This window comes from Salmo salar, chromosome ssa22 (assembly GCF_905237065.1).
Source record: "Salmo salar chromosome ssa22, Ssal_v3.1, whole genome shotgun sequence".
Classification (NCBI taxonomy): domain Eukaryota; kingdom Metazoa; phylum Chordata; class Actinopteri; order Salmoniformes; family Salmonidae; genus Salmo; species Salmo salar.
In genome coordinates, this window is record NC_059463.1 from 41,954,442 (window position 1) to 41,978,183 (window position 23,742).

Below are 23,742 nucleotides of genomic sequence, written 5' to 3' on the forward strand. Positions count from 1 at the left end.
CCTTAGCCCCACCCCCCTCTCCCGGCGCATGGCTGTGAGTGGTAATTTTAATGAAGTTGGTTTTAAACACAATAAACTTATGTCGGGAAAGGAAAATATAGATGAACTAATCTATGCCTGTTCTAATAAAACCTTAGTGCACTTAGACTCGGGGTGCCTTGCTTGACCACACCCTCCTTCCTTGCTCCTGGCCTGCCCTGCCTCTTCCACCAATTCATTTGTTTTTAATGGACAGAAAAGAGCAGAAGCTCTGAGCTGCCCAATCAGGTCTATTGCCTATTGTCGCTATAGAAAAGAGCAGACGCTGTGAACTATTGTTCAGACCCCAGTCCTACCTACTTTACTCTTTTTATTTCTCCAGTAGGTTTCCTCAAGGAGAAAGACTCCACTTTATTTCAATGATAATAAAACAGAAACACTATAGTAAATACTACAGTAATGTCTGCAAACAAACTACAGTAAATACTACAGTCTGCAATAACATGACAGTAAATACTACAGTGTACTACAGTCTGCAAAAACCTTACAGTAAATACTACAGTATACTACAGTCTGCAAAAGCACTACATTAATTACTATAGTATATACTACAGTTTTCTTTTACTGCAGTACTTATACTATAGTTTACTGTAAATACTAAAGTATTCACTTTAGTGTTTTTGCGGACTTTAGTTTGGAAAACACTACAGTGAATACTACAGTAAAGTCAGTAAAACACTGGTCAGTACTATAGTATCTATACCATAGTATACTATAGTATTTTTCATGTTGGATGTTGTGATTTGTTCATGAAGAAATAATTTTATCACCTAATAAAAACATAAGCTGGCGGACACAAAAAAGTTGGTAGAGTTTCCGACTAATGGCGAGTAAACTATATACAAGCTCCCAGGAATGTATTGGGTAAACCAGTTTTTTACCAACCATAATTGCCTACCACCATGACTATGATATAATACCAGCCTAACTTTAATTAGGGACCGAGTGTAGTAGACTATAAATGTGTCACTTCTTTTGTTGTGGTTCGCAGATGAACCTGTTTTTCCTTAGCACAGGATTAGGAATCCTACTAGACAAATATCTAAACCACAGTATCAGAAGCACAGCAGTGGTCAATATGCTTTCCCCCTTTTTCCTGTGTGACACACTTCCACTCCACCCCCTCTCTCATAACTATAACCTTTTACCCAGAGAGAATCAATAGGACCAAGGCAGGGGACAGAGCTGAGCTTTCGATTGGAACAGAGCTTTTGAATGGATGTGGTGAGGTGTCGGACAGGGTTGTCTGGATTGGTTCTGGCCTAAGGCAGTAGGAGGAGACTTTCACAATGAATGGGAGTGCTGGGAACACATGTTAACTGAAGTTATCTGGCTGTGCAGGGAGGGGAAGCAGAGAGAGGAAAGGAACACAACAACAGTAAGATCTGCTTCATTTGCTATCAGAAATGTAGACATTTGTAGATATGTGCAGATTATGCAGAGTCACTCTGGGGATCAGACTTCAGTGTCTTAAGTGCTAGATTTATAACTTGTGGGCCCTCCTTACGTCCGTAATTGTAGAGTTAGTATATTTATGTGTGTGCTGTTATCGGAAGTTAATGTGTATTTTTCTTTGTACAATAAGCTGTAAAGTGACCAAACTGCAGAGGTGGAAAATATGAGTGTTATGTGACTGAGTTTTGTTGAGAAGAAATGTAGTGTCAGCTGTCCTCTTTCCTCACTTTCCTGTTACATATTATTTAAAGAAAGGGAACCAAAGAAGCAATAACACCTCTACATAACTGCTCATAACACCTCTACATAACTCCTCATAACACCTCTACATAACTGCTCATAACACCTCTACATAACTACTCATAACACCTCTACATAACTCCTCATAACACCTCTACATAACTCCTCATAACACCTCTACATAACTCCTCATAACACCTCTACATAACTCCTCATAACACCTCTACATAACTCCTCATAACACCTCTACATAACTGCTCATAACACCTCTACATAACTCCTCATAACACCTCTACATAACTGCTCATAACACCTCTACATAACTCCTCATAACACCTCTACATAACTCCTCATAACACCTCTACATAACTCCTCATAACACCTCTACATAACTCCTCATAACACCTCTACATAACTGCTCATAACACCTCTACATAACTCCTCATAACACCTCTACATAACTCCTCATAACACCTCTACATAACTGCTCATAACACCTCTACATAACTCCTCATAACACCTCTACATAACTCCTCATAACACCTCTACATAACTGCTCATAACACCTCTACATAACTCCTCATAACACCTCTACATAACTCCTCATAACACCTCTACATAACTCCTCATAACACCTCTACATAACTGCTCATAACACCTCTACATAACTCCTCATAACACCTCTACATAACTCCTCATAACACATCTACATAACTGCTCATAACACCTCTACATAACTCCTCATAACACCTCTACATAACTCCTCATAACACCTCTACATAACTCCTCATAACACCTCTACATAACTCCTCATAACACCTCTACATAACTCCTCATAACACCTCTACATAACTCCTCATAACTCCTCTTTCCAACTCATTACTCCTCATAACACCTCTACATAACTCCTCATAACTCCTCTTTCCAACTCATAACTCCTCATAACACCTCTACATAACTCCTCATAACACCTCTACATAACTCCTCATAACACCTCTACATAACTCCTCATAACACCTCTACATAACTCCTCATAACACCTCTACATAACTCCTCATAACTCCTCTTTCCAACTCATAACTCCTCATAACACCTCTACATAACTCCTCATAACACCTCTACATAACTCCTCATAACTCCTCTTTCCAACTCATAACTCCTTATAACACCTCTACATAACTCCTCATAACACCTCTACATAACTCCTCATAACACCTCTACATAACTCCTCATAACACCTCTACATAACTCCTCATAACTCCTCTTTCCAACTCATAACTCCTCATAACACCTCTACATAACTCCTCATAACACCTCTACATAACTCCTCATAACACCTCTACATAACTCCTCATAACACCTCTACATAACTCCTCATAACTCCTCTTTCCAACTCATAACTCCTCATAACACCTCTACATAACTCCTCATAACACCTCTACATAACTCCTCATAACACCTCTACATAACTCCTCATAACACCTCTACATAACTCCTCATAACACCTCTACATAACTCCTCATAACACCTCTACATAACTCCTCATAACACCTCTACATAACTCCTCATAACTCCTCATACCACCTCTACATAACACCTCATAACACCTCTACATAACTCCTCATAACACCTCTACATAACTCCTCATAACACCTCTACATAACTCCTCATAACACCTCTACATAACTCCTCATAACACCTCTACATAACTCCTCATAACACCTCTACATAACTCCTCATAACACCTCTACATAACTCCTCATAACACCTCTACATAACTCCTCATAACTCCTCTTTCCAACTCATAACTCCTCATAACACCTCTACATAACTCCTCATAACTCCTCTTTCCAACTCATAACTCCTCATAACACCTCTACATAACTCCTCATAACACCTCTACATAACTCCTCATAACACCTCTACATAACTCCTCATAACACCTCTACATAACTCCTCATAACACCTCTACATAACTCCTCATAACACCTCTACATAACTGCTCATAACACCTCTACATAACTCCTCATAACTCCTCTTTCCAACTCATAACTCCTCATAACACCTCTACATAACTCCTCATAACTCCTCTTTCCAACTCATAACTCCTCATAACACCTCTACATAAGTCCTCATAACACCTCTACATAACTCCTCATAACACCTCTACATAACTGCTCATAACACCTCTACATAACTCCTCATAACACCTCTACATAACTGTTCATAACACCTCTACATAACTCCTCATAACACCTCTACATAACTCCTCATAACTCCTCTTTCCAACTCATAACTCCTCATAACACCTCTACATAACTCCTCATAACACCTCTACATAACTCCTCATAACTCCTCTTTCCAACTCATAACTCCTTATAACACCTCTACATAACTCCTCATAACACCTCTACATAACTCCTCATAACACCTCTACATAACTCCTCATAACACCTCTACATAACTCCTCATAACTCCTCTTTCCAACTCATAACTCCTCATAACACCTCTACATAACTCCTCATAACACCTCTACATAACTCCTCATAACACCTCTACATAACTCCTCATAACTCCTCTTTCCAACTCATAACTGCTCATAACACCTCTACATAACTCCTCATAACACCTCTACATAACTGCTCATAACACCTCTACATAACTCCTCATAACACCTCTACATAACTCCTCATAACACCTCTACATAACTGCTCATAACACCTCTACATAACTGCTCATAACACCTCTACATAACTCCTCATAACACCTCTACATAACTCCTCATAACTCCTCATACCACCTCTACATAACACCTCATTACTCCTCATAACACCTCTACATAACTCCTCATAACACCTCTACATAACACCTCATAACATCTCTACATAACACCTCATAACACCTCTACATAACTCCTCATAACACCTCTACATAACTCCTCATAACACCTCTACATAACACCTCATAACACCTCTACATAACTCCTCATAACTCCTGATAAGTTCCTTCATTATTTTACAGGCTCTGCTGTCTCTCAAGTTGGGCCAGATCTCTTGGCTGGACTTCCTCAATGATCATTGCACATATAGACATGTTAGCTCAGTGAACAAACACAACCCTTTAACCCATGAGTCTAAGCCCTGTCTAAGCCGGGGGGGTTCTACTAAGCTATATGGAATTATTTTAAGAAGGTCATACCAAGGATCATTTAGCTATTTGATTTAGAATTTTAAGGACCCTTGAAGTGTAAAAAAAAAAAAAAAAAAGCCTTACTGCTATTAGCCCATACAAATGCATTGAATAACAGATTCACTACATGGAACAACAGATAGTCCACCTAAAAATCAAAAGGAAGTTTGTTCTTAAGTGTCTGCCTTATATCTGTGAGATGTAAGAAACAGGAAACATTATTATTATATATATTGTTTTACATGTATTTAACCACTTATGTTTTGGGCACTAAACAGTCTCCTTATATACTTCCATTCATTTGTTCAACTGGTACTAGGGGACGTTCAGAGGAGTCTTGTGAGGCCTGTGGGTCTCCTAGAGGAAAACAACCAACATGTACGTGTTCGTGAGAGTCTCACCTTTACACAGAGGGGTGACAGGCTCTGCTGTCTCTCAAGTTGGACCAGATATCTTGGCTGAACTTCCTCAATGATCATTGCACATGTAGACATGTTAGCTCAGTGAACAAACACAATCCTTTAACCCAATTCATCAATGTTTTCAAGAACATTGAGGACCTCAAGATGTAACTATACTTATGGACAGACTGGCATGAGGCATCTAAGACCATCATCCCAGAAACACTGAGCACCAATGGCAGAGGAGCACAGTAACAGGAGTACAGTTCACATGTGACGTCATATCAGGCAGTAATCACGGACTTCTTATCATACCAGTCACCGTCAGCCGTACCCAGTAGTACACTCCATACCCTCTCACCCATCTGGAAGCCCTGACATAGCCTGGGCAGTGGGTAGACTCATCACCCAGGAAACAATTGGACACTCCGCACTTCAGAGATGACCGGTACCCAGCTTCTAAACTACCCTGCCACAGACTTTCGCTTCAGGTCTCCCAACTCCCACTCTATTCAGCTCCATTCAGTTGCCATGACATCCCCAATCCCCCCTCTTTCCCGGGCCGCCACGGTCACCTCGCCGCAGCTCCCTCTGGCCCTGTGGCCCCCGCTGGACTTTGCCTTGGGTGCGTTGTCGTGCTGCGGGGCCTGTGTGTTCACTAACCCCCTGGAGGTGGTGAAGACGCGACTGCAGCTGCAGGGAGAGCTGCGGGCGCGGGGGACCTACCAGCGGCACTACCGCGGGGTGGTCCAGGCCCTATGGGTGGTGGGTAGGACAGACGGGCTCCGCGGGCTGCAGAAGGGGCTCTCGGCTGGGCTGTTGTACCAGGGTTTGATGAACGGTGTGAGGCTGGGCTTCTACTCCTACTGTGATGCCGTGGGGGTCACTGCAGCCCCAGGAGGGAGTCTGATGTCAGGAGCCATCGCCGGGGCTCTGGGGGCCATCATCGCCTCTCCTGCCTATCTGGTGAGTAGCATGTTTGTTTTGTTGTTTCTCTCGTAGTCAATAGCTTTGTAAAAGGTAAAGCGGTATTGAAGGCACTTGGGGTCATAATGTACATACATAACATATATAGCATCTACAGTATTTACAGTGTAACGTCCCTCCCACTCTGTCTGCTGGGATCTCCTGTTTGGTGGTCTGCTTGTTGCAGGAGGCCAGTGGGCAGAGCTGGGAGGATCGTCAGCTGATGTGGCGTGCCTGGGCAGGCTTGGCCTGCAGGCTATAAAGGGAGGCCACATCAGCCAACACTCTCTCTCTTCCCTGACTGGCAGGCTGGTTTCCACCACCTTATGTTTTTTTTGGTCTGTTTTCACCATATAACAACCTCTCCACTCATCCACACTGCATACACTACTGATCCTACAGACGTCCACAGCTTGTGTTACATTGTTGTATTTATTATTATTTTGTTTAATACATGTATTCCTTTATACATTTAAGTCATGCGTGGTCTCCCTTTGATGTTACGAAATATGAGCCAGGTCTTAACAACAGTATTTACCCTATATTGTAAAAATTGATAAACAACAGCAAATCAGCTCAAATCTCTTCCAAAGTTTTCCCACAGAATAGAGAGATATGCTGTTATGGCTAGGGGGCAGTATTTTCACAGCTGGATAAAAAACGTACCCGATTTAATCTGATTATTAGTCCTGCCCAGAAACTAGAATATGCATATAATTATTGGCTTTGGATAGAAAACACCCTAAAGTTTCTAAAACTGTTTGAATGGTGTCTGTGAGTATAACAGAACTCATTTGGCAGGCCAAAACGTGAGAAGATTCTGTACAGGAAGTACCCTGTCTGACCATTTCTTGAACTTCTTTGCCATCTCTATCCATTACAAAGGATCTCTGCTCTAACGTGACACTTCCTACGTCTCACATGGTCTCTCAGAGCCCGGGAAAAAGCTGAATGACGTAATTCAAAGCCCTGGCTGAAACACACGAGCGCTTTTGCTAAGTGGTCTATCAGAGGACAAAGTGCTTAGGCTCGTGCACTGGCCGCCCCCGTCTTTGTGTTTTTCCCTCTATTTGCCGAAACACAGATTCCCGGTCGGAATATTATCGCTTTTTTACGAGAAAAATGGCATAAAAATTGATTTTAAACAGCGGTTGACATGCTTCGAAGTACGGTAATGAAATATTTAGAAATCTTTTGTCACGAAATGCGCCATGCGCACGACCCTTATTTACCATTCGGATAGTGTCTAGAACGCACAAACAAAACGCCGCTATTTCTATATAACGATGGATTATTTTGGACCAAACCAACATTTGTTATTGAAGTAGAAGTCCTGGGAGTGCATTCTGACGAAGAACAGGAAAGGTAATCAAACTTTTCTAATAGTAAATCTGATATTGGTGAGTGCTAAACTTGGTGGGTGTCTAAATAGCTAGCCCTGTGATGCCGAGCTATCTACTGAGATTATTGTAAAATGTGCTTTCACCGAAAAGCTATTTTAAAATCGAGTGCATAGAGGAGTTCTGTATCTATAATTCTTAAAATAATTGTTATGTTTTTTGTGAACGTTTATCGTGAGTAATTTAGTAAATTCACCGGAGGTTTGCTAGTTCTGAACGTCACATGCTAATGTAAAAAAGCTGGTTTTTGATATAAATATGAACTTGATTGAACAAAACATGCATGCATTGTATAACATAATGTCCTAGGGTTGTCATCTGATGAAGATCATCAAAGGTTAGTGCTGCATTTAGCTGTGGTTTTGTTTTTTGTGACATTATATGCTAGCTTGAAAAATGGGTGTCTGATTATTTCTGGCTGGGTACTCTGCTGACATAATCTAATGTTTTGCTTTCGCTGTAAAGCCTTTTTGAAATCGGACAGTGTGGTTAGATAAAGGAGAGTCTTGTCTTTAAAATGCTGTGAAATAGTCATATGTTTGAAAAATGGAAGTTTTTGTATTTTTGAGGAATTTGTAATTCGCGCCACGCCTATCATTGGATATTGGAGCAGGTGTTTCGCTAGCGGAACGTCTACTGTATGTTATCATATACAAACGTAAGCAACGTTTGAATTGATTATGTTTTAGTCAAATGTTATATCTGTTTGGGCTTCTTGCCGTCAATTTGCAGCCTATAAATTATTTGTAATTATGTTATGGCCCCCTTACCATCCGCTCAAGAAAAAATCGTCCCGCGGCTGAATCTAGTTGATGATCCCTGTGTTAAGGACAGACGCTGGGAGACGAGAAGCAAGTACAGGGAGTGAACATTTAATAAACAATGGACATGAAACAGAACACGGACAGCGTCTGCACAGGGGAAAACAAATCGACAATAATGCTGACACTGAGAACAAACTGAGGACAGACAGATATAGAGGGGCAAACAACAAAGTGAAGGAGTCCAGGTGAGTCCAATGAGTGCTGATGCGCGTAATGATGATGACAGGTGTGTGTAATGATTACGTTCCAGAGAGGCGCTCGAGGGCGCCAGAGAGGGTGAGCTGGAGCAGGCGTGACACCCTGCCCTACAGTATGTGCCCCAATTTCACAACAAAGGCTTTTTGAGCACTCAGTGCATCATACCTTATGGAGTATAATCATAAGTGTCATAAATATTGCACCAACCACGTTCCCTGTTATGAGAACCTGGGGCATTTGTGCAGGTGCTGTAAATACAATTATAAACTGGGTGGTTCGAGCCCTGAATGCTGATTGGTTGACAACCATGATATATCAGACCCTATACCACGGGTATGACAAAACATGTATTTTTACTGCTCTAATTACGCTGGTAACCAGTTTATAATAGCAATGAGGTACCTCGGGGGTTTGTGGTATATGGCCAATATACCATGGCTAAGGGCTGTGTCCAGGCACTCCGCGTAAGAACAGCCCTAAGCCATGGCATATACCACACCCTCTTGTGCATTATTGCTTAAATCTATCAAGTCAGCCAGCTCAGCGTGTTACGTATCATGTTATGTTCAGGGATGTGATTGTTACTGTGCGAAGGGCAGTGGCTTCTACAGTGGCTGTGTATTTCCCCATGCGTTCAGGCAGTTGCCACTCACTTGTATAATTTCCTTATAATAACCCATATAATAACCCATATAATGGCCCTCATATACTCATGCTACTGTTGTTGTTGTCTTGGCTGCATCTGTTGCTCAATACATCAATGTAGCCGCATAATCTCTTCAGCATTCTGAAAACACTATACATATAGATATGTTTCTGAGTATCTGGGTCACTAAATATACCTGGCATGCATCCACTTCCAAGCACTACCCAAAATACTTCCCAGCACTCCCTCCTGTCCTTTTTGGCAGTGTATGAAGGTAAGCGAGACAGAACGATAGAAAGAGATTTCTGATTACACCCGGTGTGTGAGAAAGAGCAGGGAGGGCTCGGCCGCCGGAATATGTGTGCATGTATACTGTGGGAGCCAAACTCATCTCAATAACCTAAGTAACGGTCATTGAGAGAGAGAGCGAGAAAGTGAGAGCGCGAGAGAGAGATGAACAGTGAGGACAGACAGATGTGAAATTGAGGTCATAGACAACCTGAAGGGGTGTGTGTGCAGAGTGCTGAAAAACGTGTACATGTTGTGTAACTAATACCAGGTGTAACCACTGAACAGTGTGTCTCTATTTATTGACAGGGTTGTGCTTCTTTAATTATAGGGTGATGTACTGCAAAGGCTCTCTTTGCAATGCTGTGTATGTCAAATGTGTATTCAATACATTGAAGAATCTATGTCTTATTTTTCCTCCACAGGTGAAGACACATCTGCAGGCCCAGACAGTTGAGGCCATCGCAGTGGGTCACCAGCACAACCATCAGGTGATGGGTGTATGCGTGTGTGTACATGTGTATCACATGTGGATGCAGGACATCTGTTCCCTGTGTTCAAGACCTGGCAATATTTTTCTTTTGTATTTTACCCTTTTTCTCCCCACTTTTGATCTTGTCTCATCGCTGCAACTCCCCAACGGGCTCGGGAGACGAAGGTCGAGTCATGTGTCCTCCGAAACATGACCTGCCAAACTGTGCTTCTTAACACCCGCACACTTAACACGGAAGCCAGCCGTACTAATGTGTCAGAGGAAACACCGTTCACCTGACTACCGAGGTCAGCCTGCAGGTGCCCGGGCCGCCACAAGGAGTCGCTAAAGCGCGATGAGCCAAGTAAAGCCCCCCCCCAACCAAACCCTCCCCTAACCGGGACGACGCTGGGCCAATTGTGTAACACCCTATGGGACTCCCGATCACGGCTGGTTGTGATACAGCCCACTATCGAACCCGGGTCTGTAGTGATGCCTCTAGCACTGCGATGCAGTGCCTTAGACCGCTGCGCCACTCAGGATGCCCCATGCCAATACATGTTTAATGATGGCTCTGATTTTGCAAAAATACTGTATTTCAGTTTCAGAGGTAGGGGCAAACATGCTTTATTTTGTCTTGGTACTCCTCTCACACTTACAATAAAACAGCGTTTCCCAAACTTGGTCCTTGGGACCCAAGGGGTGCACGTTTTGGTTTTTGCCTTAACACTACACAGCTGATTCAAATGACCAAAGCTTGATGATTAGTTGATTATTTGAATCAGCTGTGTAGTGCTAGGGCAGAAACCAAAACGTGCACCTCTTGGGGTCCCAAGGACCCTGCAGTGAAGCTCAAGGCAATGTATAGATCTAAGGTATGCAGGTTTTCTACAGTAAACTCAACTGGTACAATATCCCTTTGTGTGTGCCATATGCTGAAGCAATCCAATACCCTGACACACTATCATTTGTGGGCAAAATGTCCACAAGTGATGTAAGTGCAGAGTTCATAACTTAATAGTAGAAAAATGTCCATACTTCAGAGAGGGATTTCCATTTGAAAACACTTTCACATTCAACAGCGAGAAGCACTAGGCTATATATGGTAGCCTACACATGTGGTTCGACACTTCCAACTTTTCTCCCTCAAAATGAGTCTGTCTTCTTCTGAATTTGCTTTACAAGCCAGTTGCCTCTAGCTACAGTTTACTAGAGCATACCTCTCCACACCTTGTGGTAAAAAGAAGCAAAGCACTTTAACTGATGGAGGATCCCCTTTCCCTCCCTCAGGGGGTGATGAGTGCCTTCGCCAATATCTACTGGCGGGAGGGCGTGGCGGGGCTGTGGAGGGGTGTGAACGGGGCTGTGCCTCGAGTCATGGTGGGATCTGCCACCCAACTGGCCACCTTCAGCTCCACCAAAGAATGGGTGGCACGCCTGCAGGTAACTATAGAAACCATGTATCGCACTACCAGACTGTGTTGCCTATTGCGTTACAAGCCAGGTGTCACACATGCAGATGACAATTATAGTACAGTACCAGCAGATAAGGATGGTGTATATAGATTAGGGTTGTCTGTTATTGTCATGCAAAATACTGCCGGTCTCACGGTAATTGGCTGTTAATTAACATAAACATGTTTAGCATCTCCAGGCCTCCACTCATACAAGCTGCATACAAACCGCTGATGCACTCCTTTGGAACATCTACATTGAAAAAAGTATAATAAATCAATTTAATATACACCATCACAATAAATCCATTATTTATTTTAGTCATGTCTAAATAAACATTATGATATGAAGAAAATGTATCACGAACAGAATATAAGTTGGCCTACTGTATGTTATCTGGCTATGCTTCATGCCATAGGCTGTAGGCTTGTTCATTTAGCTGACAAGATATGCGTATAAATCCCATGCCATTATTTTATATTATATGATTTTAGAGTAAGAAGAATATAATTGAACTTAGCTGAATAAAATAGAAAGGATATTTTTGCAACTCTGGGGCGAGTGCGCATATGAAGTGGCTATGTTGAATGTACAAGTGATCATTTGAAACAAGTCCTATAGGGTAATAGCGGGTAACTGGACCTCAGTGCACTCAACAAAGCCTTACTGAGATCGCACTTCCAGATGCCCACAATAGAAAATATTCTACCAGAAATATGCAACGCAAAGGTATTCTCAGTACTCAATGTCAAAAATTGATATTGGCAAGTCAAACTTGAGCAGCTATCTAACAACTTCCTGGACACCTGTAGGCAGATGTAGATGGCTGAGAATGGAATTTTGAATCAAGCCAGCAACTGAAGAATACCAGTGCAGACAGTGTGAAGCACTACAGGGACTAAAAGGAGTGAGTATGATCGCAGATGACATTCTACTCTATGGATGTGGTGACACACATGAAGAGGCGATGGCAGAAACCTTACAGCTTTCCTGCAGAGAGCAAGAGATGTCAACCTGAAGCTTAACAAAAAGACTCTGGTTAAAGCTACCTAGTGTGACATACATGGGTCATCTTCTCACCGCAGAGGGCCTTCGCCCTGACCCAGAGAAAATAACAGCATTCAGAACATGGGTACACCGACCGACATCAAGTCACAACAGCGGCTGTTGGGGTTTATGAACTATCTTGCAAAATTCATGCCCCATCTTCCTGATGTGTGTGAGCCGCTCAGAAGTCTGACTGACAAGGACATTGAATGGACATGGCTACCACAGCATGACATAGCAGTTGAGTCTATCAAACAGTTAGTCACACAATACCCAGTGCTCAAATACTACGACCTGAATGATGAAGTTACACTGCAGTGTGATGCCAGTGAGACAGGTTTGGGCACAGCCTTCTACAGAAAGGACAACTTGTTGCGTTTGCCTCCAGAACATTGACTCAGACAGAACAAAGCTATGCACAGATTGAGAAAGAATATCTCTCCATTGTTTTTGCATGTAACAAGTTTGACCAGTATCTGCATGGCAGAGAGTTCATCACAATACACAGCGACCACAAACGGCTTGAAACGATCTTCAAGAAATTCCTACTCATAACTCCTCCTCGACTCAAACAGGAGTGCTATCTTCATTTGTTGATTAAAGAAAGATGTTATCAGATGTCGCCAAGCCAATAGATGGCGCTGCTGTTATGTGTATCTGAGTGTGATACTATATAGTACTAGTGAGCCAAGTTAGGCATTACTTACTATGCACTGAATGGAGCTGTATGGATGCTACAGAGTGATGCTGAAGTAAAGACTTTCTAATCAACAATACCTAGCTCTTATATGGAATAAACACCATACAAAACAATATGTCGGATGAATGTGTTGGGGCAACTCGCCCCCGCCCCCCCCCAATTTAGCTAGTTTATGCTAACTTGCTCTAGCAACTTCACTAGCAGTAAATAATAGCCAGCTAGCTAGTTAGCATAAGCTGCAAGGAGTGCTAGCTAGCAACCTTACTACTAAGTCATCTGAGGTAAAATACATAAAATAGATGGCGTAACTTAATTGCAGTTAATGTTACTTTATAGCCTTTTAGCTATTTTACACAGCATTTAATGTCAAATAAAGAGAGCTTTTCAATTGACATCTCTCGCCCTGTTTTCAGTCACAGGTGGGGACTGAATTAGGTGTGAGCAGTGCAGGAGGTGGGCTCATGAGTTGTGCTCCAATTGTACTGGAGATAGCTTTATTTGTGACCTATGTACAAATTAGAATCTTGCAATAGCAGAGCATAAGAGTTGCCACATCAATGTTACACTGAATTAAGTGAAGTTACTGTTATTGTTATTAAATGATATATTCCAATGTTATATAATGTTATATGTTATATTCCATTCCAATATTATATTTAAATTAATATTTTTTAAAACAACTATTGAAAATCTTTTGCTCCTGAATGTCATTTTAAAGACTGCTGGGATTTAAAATCTTGCATTATTCAAATAATATTTAGTGCAATTGTACATAATGAATTGTTTGGAAAGGGAACAACAAAGAAGGAACAAAGAAAATGAATGTGCAGGTGAGTTAAAGAGGGATAAATCTCCTCATAGTGCGGATATTAATGTTGACGTGCAACACCATTTCCCCCCCATATTTTATTTAAATAATTAAAATAAGACAACTAGAATTTGCTTTTACGTCTTACTTAATAAATCATTTCTAAATAAAATGGATTAAATACATTTTAACACACGTGTGTGAAACCATATGCCATAATCTTCTACTGGGGTAATTGACACCTCCGGGGATTGTTAAGAAACACCCCTTTTCTAAAAACAACATTCATGAAATAACAAAAAAAGTGTAAACTGTAGCCATTTATTTCCCTTTATAGTTTATTTGCATAACTTTTGAATTATATAAACCTTAGAATGTCTCAGAAATCAAAACATATGTAATTTATTATTATTTGACCCTGCTGGTCATCTATGAACATTTGAACATCTTGGCCATGTTCTGTTATAATCTCCACCCGGCACAGCCAGAAGAGGACTGACCACCCCTCATAGCCTGGTTCCTCTCTAGGTTATTTCCTAGGTTCTGGCCTTTCTAGGGAGTTTTTCCTAGCCACCGTGCTTCTACACCTGCATTGCTTGCTGTTTGGGGTTTTAGGCTGGGTTTCTGTACAGCACTTTGTGACATCAGCTGATGTAAGAAGGGCTTTATAAATACATTTGATTGATTGATTGATGAGCTGCATGATGCGACTATAGGCTATTGATGATTTGAGAAAGTCGCAAAAAATCTTGCACCCTGTTTAATGCCTCAGACTTCACAGCCGTTCTCTCATCAAGTGATCATATTTTCACCTATCAGACTATTCTCAATTTAATTTTGTCTTTACTAATATGTACAAGTAGTTTCGCTTTAGAGTGGCCCGTTATCAGATGGGCAGGAACAGTGGCAGGGGGAAAAAACATGTCATTTGTATGCACTGGAATAGCGAATGGAGGCCGCGTGCATTCCCGCTGGTCCGTTTTTCAGTGACACCTGGTAGGCTACTACGGTTTTACTACTCTGGTGATTAATATGATCAGCTGAGAAATAAATATAAGAACACTTATTTCACTCCACTCATCAACCACTATTTGCGGTGCATGCTCTCGCTGTGCGACAGGTGATATTCCGCCCAAACTCTGTATGTCATGGGATCTACAACCCTGTTCCTGCAGTGCTGAATTTGATAAACCAAGCGAAATCTGTTCGGAAACATTGATAGTATGCAAACATGTTTTCACAACGAAACATATTAAACTAAACTGCTGACAGCCCCACTGCATGCTCGATAAAGAAATAAAGAAGAAAGAGGAGATGGAAACGCATGGTGTCATAGGGGCCGTTGAATGGAGACCAAGGCACAGCGTGTATAGTGCTCATTCTTTGATTTAATGAATACAAAACAAGAAAACGACCAACAGTCCCGTCAGGTACTCTAGACTAAACGGAAACAACCACCCACAAAACCCCATGAAAAACAGGCTGCCTAAGTATGGCTTCCAATCAGAGACAACGATAGACAGCTGCCTCTGATTGGAAACCATACCTGGCCACAACATAGAAAATGACAACATAGAATGAAACTCTAGACAACCCACATAGAAAACAGAAAACCCAAAACACATAGACGAAACACCCCCCTGTCACGCCCTGACCAATCTAGTAGGGAAAAATGACCTCATACCAGGGTCAGGACGTGACACATGGTGGTGAAATATTCTGTATAGCCACCCCATTAATAATGCAAATATAAAAAATGCCCTATTACTAGGCTATTCAAAATCAAATAAAAATGAATTATAATTGTAAGCTACCTGTAAGCCGCCCTGCACAATCAATGAACCAACAGCATTGCCTAGGCCTATGCGTTCTCTCCCAGACTGATGGATATACATGTTGGAGTGTAGCATAAGGTAACCAGTCCATCCAGTATGGATAATAATACAGTCCACACTCAACAGCCATTACTCAAAGTTGTTTCATTTTGGAGTAAGGCTAGACAAATTATGTACCAAAGACATCTTAAATCAGTTGTGTTTTATGTTTTCTGCCATGCGTAATATGCGGTAGGCTATGTATTGTATAAGGCACACTCATTAAAAAAAAAATTAAATTGGGTTTATAAGCCTATGCATATGGATGTTTTGAATGAATCCTCACCTTAGAAAGCTGTCCATTTCATTGTTCGGCTTTGAAACAACATCCACAACGACCATATTTTACACTCAGTTTCAACCTGTTGTTGAAACTTTTTTCTTCAAATTGATCATCACAGTGAGGGGAGTTTTAAAAACAGGACACATTTACATTTTAGTCATTTAGCAGACGCTCTTATCCAGAGCAACTTACAGTAGTGAATGCATACATTTCATACATTTTTTCCCCGTACTGATCCCCCGTGGGAATCAAACCCACAACCCTGGCGTTGCAAACACCATGCTCTACCAACTGAGCCACACGGGACCAGGATACTGTTTTGATGATGTGTTTGAAGTGATTTTCGATTGCATGTGCATTGATGTCAGAGTGGTTAGAGGGAAAGTAGAGCCCTGAGTACCAGGCCATTAGCGACCTGGTGGTCATTAGCAAGTTGGGTACTACCAAAGCATGTCCAGAGTGCTAAAAGGAGACTACCGTGACTCAATGGCCACGTGGAATTTTACTGCAGTCATGACTCATGACTGCCGGTGTGTCCATAACAGTGACCAGTCCTAATCTAGAACCATTGATTGTTTCTGAGTTGATTGTTCTTTTACAAGGTACATATGATACAAGAAGCCAACAAGATACGAATAATCTGGCACCCCTACTGTTAGTTTATTTCTCTCTGTGTCTTTGTAGTGGTACAGTCCAAATAGCTGGCTGGTTGCCTTGACAGCTGCCTGTATCAGTGGAGTCGCAGTGACAATCACCATGACCCCGTTTGATGTCATCAGCACCCGCCTCTACAACCAGCCAGTGGATGAGCATCATAGTGTGAGCCTTTTTTCAATATCTTGTTGTCTGTCATCCATCATTATTGGCATTGCCCAATTCACCCTGATATTCCCTAGCCTCTCTCTTGGCTTCTAAGTACCTTGCCTTCTCCATATACTGTACACCCCTAGCTCTTAGCTGTTCACCTCAAATATATATAAATATCTACACTGTAACTATCTATAGCTGTTGAACTCACAGTTATATCCTCTGCCTCTCTTGCCTGTCTGTTAGGGTCGGCTGTACCAGGGCTTCTCAGACTGTCTGGTGAAGGTGTGTCGGACCGAAGGTCTGCTAGGGCTTTATAAAGGCATGGGCCCTGTATTCTTCCGCCTGTGCCCTCACACCATTCTCAGCATGCTCTTCTGGGACCTGATGAGACAGAGAGCCTTCCAGGATGTCCAGAACCAGAGCTGAAGAGAAGAGGATATTCAGCCAATCCTGGATGACAATGGAAGTTGAATTTAAAAAATAATGATTAATTACTAAACCCAACAGGTTTCGGTCTGTTGCCTTCGTTAGAGCCAGATCTGAGACAGAGGGCCTCATACTGTACATGGACAGAGTTGAGGTTTAATAATTGACAGGTCCATTGGTGGAGAGAAGGAGAGACATTGAGGAGTAGACACTCTTGTACTCACTCAGACAGGAAGGATACATAATGGCTTGACATACATCACTTAACTTGGCTTAAACAACTTGATCCATCTCCGGTTTATTTTACTGACACTGCAAGTTGCTGGACAGTGATGTTGAAGGAGGATATGGAAGATGAGGCTCACTCCATGCCTAAGCCTTAAAGGGGCAATCTGCAGTTGCTATATACATTTCTGGACTTATACATAAATTATACGTATCCATTGATTCTTAAAGAATATAACTTAGAATTTCTTCATGAGCTTAGTTCAAATGGAATACTCCATCAGAACCCAAAATATAAGCTTGTTTTACTCCAGTGTTTGTAAACAAAATGTAAATGTAAATAAACACTATATATCCTCAACATGGTTACAACTATAATTTTGATATGATGGATGGTCAGTCCTTGCATCCATAGTTCTGTCTATGAATTTAAGAGTGGGTTCATTTCTCCAGCCACATCCTTCAACTTTGACCAAAACAGGAATCGGGAGGTCTCTTTCATTTTTTTATGGATTCAACTGCTGATTGCCACTTTAAGGTCAAAAGTCAAACTGTGCACAAGAAGGCCCATTATTAATGAAGCAAGATGAAGGTTGGTCAGATCAACAATTCTGTGTAATTTGTGCCTTTTATTCTAGGTTAGTGACCTGGATAATTTTCAGGCAACAGTTTTACTGATATGTTTGTCGTTTCCATGTAATGTGTGAAAATAAAAATGCTTTGACTTGTGCATGTCTGAAGATGAGAAAAATGTAAGATCATTTGAACTAACTGAAGTATATGTATAATTGTTATATTGAGTTGCTATTAATAAAGACCATTCTACTTTAAAATTGGAATACACATCTGTTTTAACATTCACAGACCCCATTGACGGCACAGATGAGTACCCCAGCCTAGCTTCTGAGAATGCATTTCTTAAAGACAACAGCCTAATCGAGCAGATTCCCTTGATGCGATTTCAGACAATCATCAATATTTAGATACAGTGCTTTTGATAATTGTTGAATTGTTAAGCCTATCTCTGACATTTATTCATTTGCAACCCCGTTTGATCATGAAACGTCTAGGCCTCCTCAGACAGGGGGGAACACGTCAGGCCACAATCATACGACCTTTGAAACTTCAACATGCGGAGAACACACAAGTGATCAATACGGTGAAAATGAAGGCAACATGAAAACCATCTGCAGAGTGTCGTGTTGCGGAGGAAAGAATACTAATACCTCCTACTTGGTCACTGCGTTTCTAATCAATGACAATATCACTGTACATTTTGGATCGAAGTTTCTAGCATTGGATGATTAACAAATACTTGCGCGGATCGTGCCAGTCAGAAAAAACGAAAAAATGTCAATGTCTCCCTCAAACTGGCTAGCGTGGATCCCGGTGTGGCTGCCATTTGACTCCAACCCTTTTGATTGTGTATTGCAAGGTGAGTCGCTATACGGTTATGCATTTATCCGTTCGCGTCTATGTTATTGCACCGGTTTCATATTAAGTCCTTGAATTATGGTGGTGATGATGAAACGATCATGTTCAGAAACTTCATTGGTGATGACGATAGTAACGCGCGCGTGTGTGTGAGTGCGTATCTGCTTGTGTTCCTCAGGTCTGGTTGGTGCATGTGGAATCTCAGTGTTCTATAATCTCATGAGAGTTCACCTACTCCTTCAGTCAATCAGGTGAGATACTGTTGCTTTTTCATATATTTTGTCTCAAAACAATAAATAACCTCTACCGTGTTCATGAATAACCTGTGTTCATGAATTCTTACATCAAATGCAATGTTGTATGTGATAGTGCATATGTGTACAACGTTATTGGTGTACACTTAACTTCATCTCTCCGCTGTGGCAGTGGTTCTGAATGTAATGGGGACAGTAAAGACAAGGAAAGGTCAGAGTCTTCGCCTGCAGCAGGGAACAAGCCATTGGGGGGACATGGGTTGGGTAGTGTGCTGCAGTTTTGGTTCCTGACTGGCCTCCTGTCTCTGGTCGGCCCCCGGGTCTCCTCCCTAGTGGTCCTGGAGTTCTCCCTCAGGGCTGTCGCTGCCTGGATCACCGCAGGACCGGTCAGACACACACAAACACGCACACATCAACACAGTGTGTTTTATATTGTTTTTTTGGTTCCTTTTGTAGATATGGTACACCTGTGTTATTTTTGTGTTTTGTTTTGGGGGAGATGGTCATTCATTGTTCTATAAATGTATTCCTTAATCCATGCGTTAATCTGTCTGTCTGTCTGTCTGTCTGTCTGTCTGTCTGTCTGTCTGTCTGTCTGTCTGTCTGTCTGTCTGTCTGTCTGTCTGTCTGTCTGTCTGTCTGTCTGTCTGTCTGTCTGTCTGTCTGTCTGTCTGTCTGTCTGTCCAGGATGTTCTCCCAGGCAGCACCAAGCTCATGCTGGTCCAGTGCCAGTTTTCTCTGGGCTGTGCTCTGAGCTGCAGTCTCCACTTCCTCCAGGAGGGGGCTCCCCATCGCTCCCTCAGCCTCCTGCTGGCGGCTGGCCTCAGCTGGCTGCTGGCGGGTCACTGCCACCTTCTCTGGGGCCACGTCTCCAGGCTCTACCACCTACACAGCTCCCAGCGCTACTGTGGGGTCTGCATCACCCTCCTGAACTCCGGCCACTCCCTGCTCCCCTCGCTGCAGAGAGCTGTGCTCCTGGCCTTTGCCGTGGCCGGCGTGGCCGGCCTCGCCACCGTGCACCACCACTTCCTGTCCGAGGCGGAGTCTCTGAGGTTCTGGACACCACTGACCATCTGCTACACCCTGTTGGTGGTTTACGTCCAAGGTGATGCATCACTTAGATTGACTTGATTTCCAATGAAAATCTTAGCAGCACAAAGAATGAGTTGAATCAATCAATTGAGAGAAGTAGCACCACAACAAGTAGAATAGCCTCTAAAAGATCAGGGTCGTGTTCAGTAGTGAGGAAACATTTCACAACAGAGTGTAATGGGGCAAGTACTACCTCAATTTGTCCAATAAGAACACAGATTTTCATGTTCAGTCACAAAACTTTGCAGTGTGCCCTGCTGAACAGAATCACCTTTATTCGCCATGTACATTTACACATACCTGAATTTTACTTGGTGATATGGTGCTGCTAGTGATAGACAACAATTAGAGACAGAATACAGACAGAGGAGTTTACACAAAGTTTACATACATTATATACAAATAGGTAGAGTGAGCATAGAGCTATAAGAGATTGAGCAGTGGCTCTACAAATATACAGTTGATATACAGTGGATGTGCAAATGTACATGATCAGTATACATTTATCTAGCACCCTAGTAGTGTCACGTTTGTTCATTGTCTTCTCAATTGCCCTCCACAGAGGAGCAGAATCGACGCCCTGGTAGTGAGGCCTTGCTGCAGACTGTGGCTTTGCGTCTGGGAGCCCTGCTGGTGCTCATGCTGATGGTGGGCCGCTGGACCGACATGCTCCACATCCTCATCACCTTCCTGGGGGAATTTGTCTGTCTGTTGCCTTCTCAGGACCTCCTCCGAGCCCTGCCCCAGGTTAGTGTGGCTCCACAGCCTGTACACATCTCACTCTTGCTCTGTGTTTGCTCACTTTCTGTTTTCGCTCTCTCTCTCTCTCTCTCTCTCTCTCTCTCTCTCTCTCTCTCTCTCTCCGTCTCTCTCTCTCTCTCTCTCTCTCTCTCGCTCTCTGCCTCTCTTTCTCTTTCACCTTCTCTTTCTTTCTCTGCAGGGACGGCGAAAACATTTCACAGGGGTGCGGGAAAACAATGGTTTAAACCTAGACATGTTTCTAAAAAGCCTAGATAATATTTCTGCCAACATTGGGTAGGCTATTTGTTAGTCAACTTGTCTGTAATTACATACATGCAGCTTCTCGTCTGTCATAACTTTGCCGTAGAAGACTTAATAAAGCTTTGCTTACAAGAAGAATGTTAGAATGAGCATCAATAATAGAATGTATCAATAATTTAGTTGAAATCGGTTACGTTTTCTCTTTCATTTCTGCTTCGAGGACCTTTAGGGAACGGGGAGAAAACACAATACCTCTAAAACGGGAAAGATTCTTCCACTTTTATGGCACAGACTTTTGTGATCATACGGTAATCATTGATTCCAAAATGTTTTCTGTATCTTCATGACAGTATTCTCTGTTGTTCTATTGCTTTTTAGGTGGAAGCAGAAGAAGACATTCCCAGCAGATCTGCCCGGCACTCCAGCAGCACATAGCAGCAGCACATGTCCCCAATGAGAAGCCTGTGCTCCATGTCATCAGACAGAGACACACAGAGAGTCTATCAGGCTGCAGAATACCACAACACAGACCAGTCCCTGTTTCACTCTACCTCAGATAGAGAAAAATAACTCGTACTTCAAATACAGCCATCTACTGGCCTGTCTCACTCAGTGATATGTTGAAATTCAATACTGTCCCCATTTACGCAGACATATTAAGCTTTGATACTGTTTTGTCCCATAGATGTACACCATTTTTGTCATAAATCATAGCAATGTTAAAATATGAATTGTTGTTTATGACCTTGTTATGACACTGTGTGGTTTGGACCAGTGAAGGGAGACCTAAACCTGCTTACACAAGGGTACTGATCTGTTGTTTCTTTCCTCTGTATTCTCTTGAATTATTAACCAGTCTATTACCACAGTGACAAGGATGTGGTAGCTAGAGCCACAAATATACAGTTTGTTCTCTGGCTAAGTGGCTTATATAACACTAACTTTACGGTATAGATTTGAGCTGTAGCTAGGAGTTGTAGTCTATTTGGCTTAACCAGATGTCCTGAGTTGACTATTCAAAATATAACAATTGTGATGATCATTTCTATTATTTGAGAGGGGTGAGTATACAGTGAAAGATAGAAGGTGGTAAGGAAGTGGTTCCTGTGCTTGGCCCTCCTATGTTGAACATAATAAACGGCTCTCTATCCACCGGATGTGTACCAAGCTCACTAAAAGTGGCAGTAATAAAGCCTCTCTTGAAAAAGCCGAATCTTGATCCAGAAATTATAAAAAACTATCGGCCTATATCGAATCTTCCATTCCTCTCCAAAATTTTAGAAAAAGCTGTTGCACAGCAACTGACTGCCTTCCTGAAGACAAACAATGTATACGAAACGCTTCAGTCTGGTTTTAGACCCCATCATAGCACTGAGACTGCACTTGTGAAGGTGGTAAATGACCTTTTAATGACGTCAGACCGAGGCTCTGCATCTGTCCTCGTGCTCCTAGATCTTAGTGCCGCTTTTGATACCATCGATCACCACATTCTTTTGGAGAGATTGGAAACCCAAATTGGTCTACATGGACAAGTTCTGGCCTGGTTTAGATCTTATCTGTCGGAAAGATATCAGTTTGTCTCTGTGAATGGTTTGTCCTCTGACAAATCAATTGTAAATTTCGGTGTTCCTCAAGGTTCCGTTTTAGGACCACTATTGTTTTCACTATATATTTTACCTCTTGGGGATGTCATTCGAAAACATAATGTTAAATTTCACTGCTATGCAGACGACACACAGCTGTACATTTCAATGAAACATGGTGAAGCCCCAAAATTGCCCTCGCTAGAAGCCTGTGTTTCAGACATAAAGAAGTGGATGGCTGCAAACTTTCTACTTTTAAACTCGGACAAAACAGAGATGCTTGTTCTAGGTCCCAAGAAACAAAGAGATCTTCTGTTGAATCTGACAATTAATCTGGATGGTTGTACAGTCGTCTCAAATAAAACTGTGAAGGACCTCGGCGTTACTCTGGACCCTGATCTCTCTTTTGAAGAACATATCAAGACTGTTTCAAGGACAGCTTTTTTCCATCTACGTAACATTGCAAAAATCAGAAATTTTCTGTCCAAAAATGACGCAGAAAAATTAATCCATGCTTTTGTTACTTCTAGGCTGGACTACTGCAATGCTCTACTTTCCGGCTACCCGGATAAAGCACTAAATAAACTTCAGTTAGTGCTAAATACGGCTGCTAGAATCCTGACTAGAACCA

General features: G+C 42.1%; 2 protein-coding genes across 2 annotated transcripts; both read left to right on the plus strand.

Annotated features, from left to right (window-relative positions):
* The first annotated feature begins 1,219 nt into the window (after window positions 1-1,219).
* LOC106583468 (solute carrier family 25 member 34) lies at window positions 1,220-18,579 on the plus strand. Its single transcript, XM_014167677.2, has 6 exons — window positions 1,220-1,417; window positions 5,243-6,290; window positions 10,072-10,137; window positions 11,409-11,561; window positions 16,970-17,104; window positions 17,339-18,579. Exons 2-6 carry the CDS (start codon window positions 5,766-5,768, stop codon window positions 17,519-17,521), a joined length of 1,062 nt encoding a protein of 353 aa, XP_014023152.1. The 5' UTR covers window positions 1,220-1,417; window positions 5,243-5,765; the 3' UTR covers window positions 17,522-18,579.
* Window positions 18,580-18,872: 293 nt separating this feature from the next.
* Window positions 18,873-22,337, plus strand: LOC106583466 (transmembrane protein 82). Its single transcript, XM_014167676.2, has 6 exons — window positions 18,873-19,181; window positions 19,359-19,431; window positions 19,607-19,820; window positions 20,122-20,539; window positions 21,089-21,273; window positions 21,907-22,337. Exons 1-6 carry the CDS (start codon window positions 19,097-19,099, stop codon window positions 21,961-21,963), a joined length of 1,032 nt encoding a protein of 343 aa, XP_014023151.2. The 5' UTR covers window positions 18,873-19,096; the 3' UTR covers window positions 21,964-22,337.
* The last annotated feature ends 1,405 nt before the right edge of the window (window positions 22,338-23,742 follow it).

What these genes read in the sequence shown, in the direction of transcription:
- LOC106583468 (XM_014167677.2), top strand. Translation starts at nt 5,766, where the DNA reads ATGACCGGTACCCAGCTTCTAAACTACCCTGCCACAGACTTTCGCTTC. An exon ending in GTCACCAGCACAACCATCAG is followed by an intron (nt 10,138 to 11,408) that starts GTGATGGGTGTA and finishes TCCCTCCCTCAG; the next exon opens with GGGGTGATGAGTGCCTTCGC. An exon ending in CAGTGGATGAGCATCATAGT is followed by an intron (nt 17,105 to 17,338) that starts GTGAGCCTTTTT and finishes CCTGTCTGTTAG; the next exon opens with GGTCGGCTGTACCAGGGCTT.
- LOC106583466 (XM_014167676.2), top strand. Translation starts at nt 19,097, where the DNA reads ATGTCAATGTCTCCCTCAAACTGGCTAGCGTGGATCCCGGTGTGGCTG. An exon ending in TTTTGATTGTGTATTGCAAG is followed by an intron (nt 19,182 to 19,358) that starts GTGAGTCGCTAT and finishes TGTGTTCCTCAG; the next exon opens with GTCTGGTTGGTGCATGTGGA. An exon ending in GTTGGTGGTTTACGTCCAAG is followed by an intron (nt 20,540 to 21,088) that starts GTGATGCATCAC and finishes TGCCCTCCACAG; the next exon opens with AGGAGCAGAATCGACGCCCT.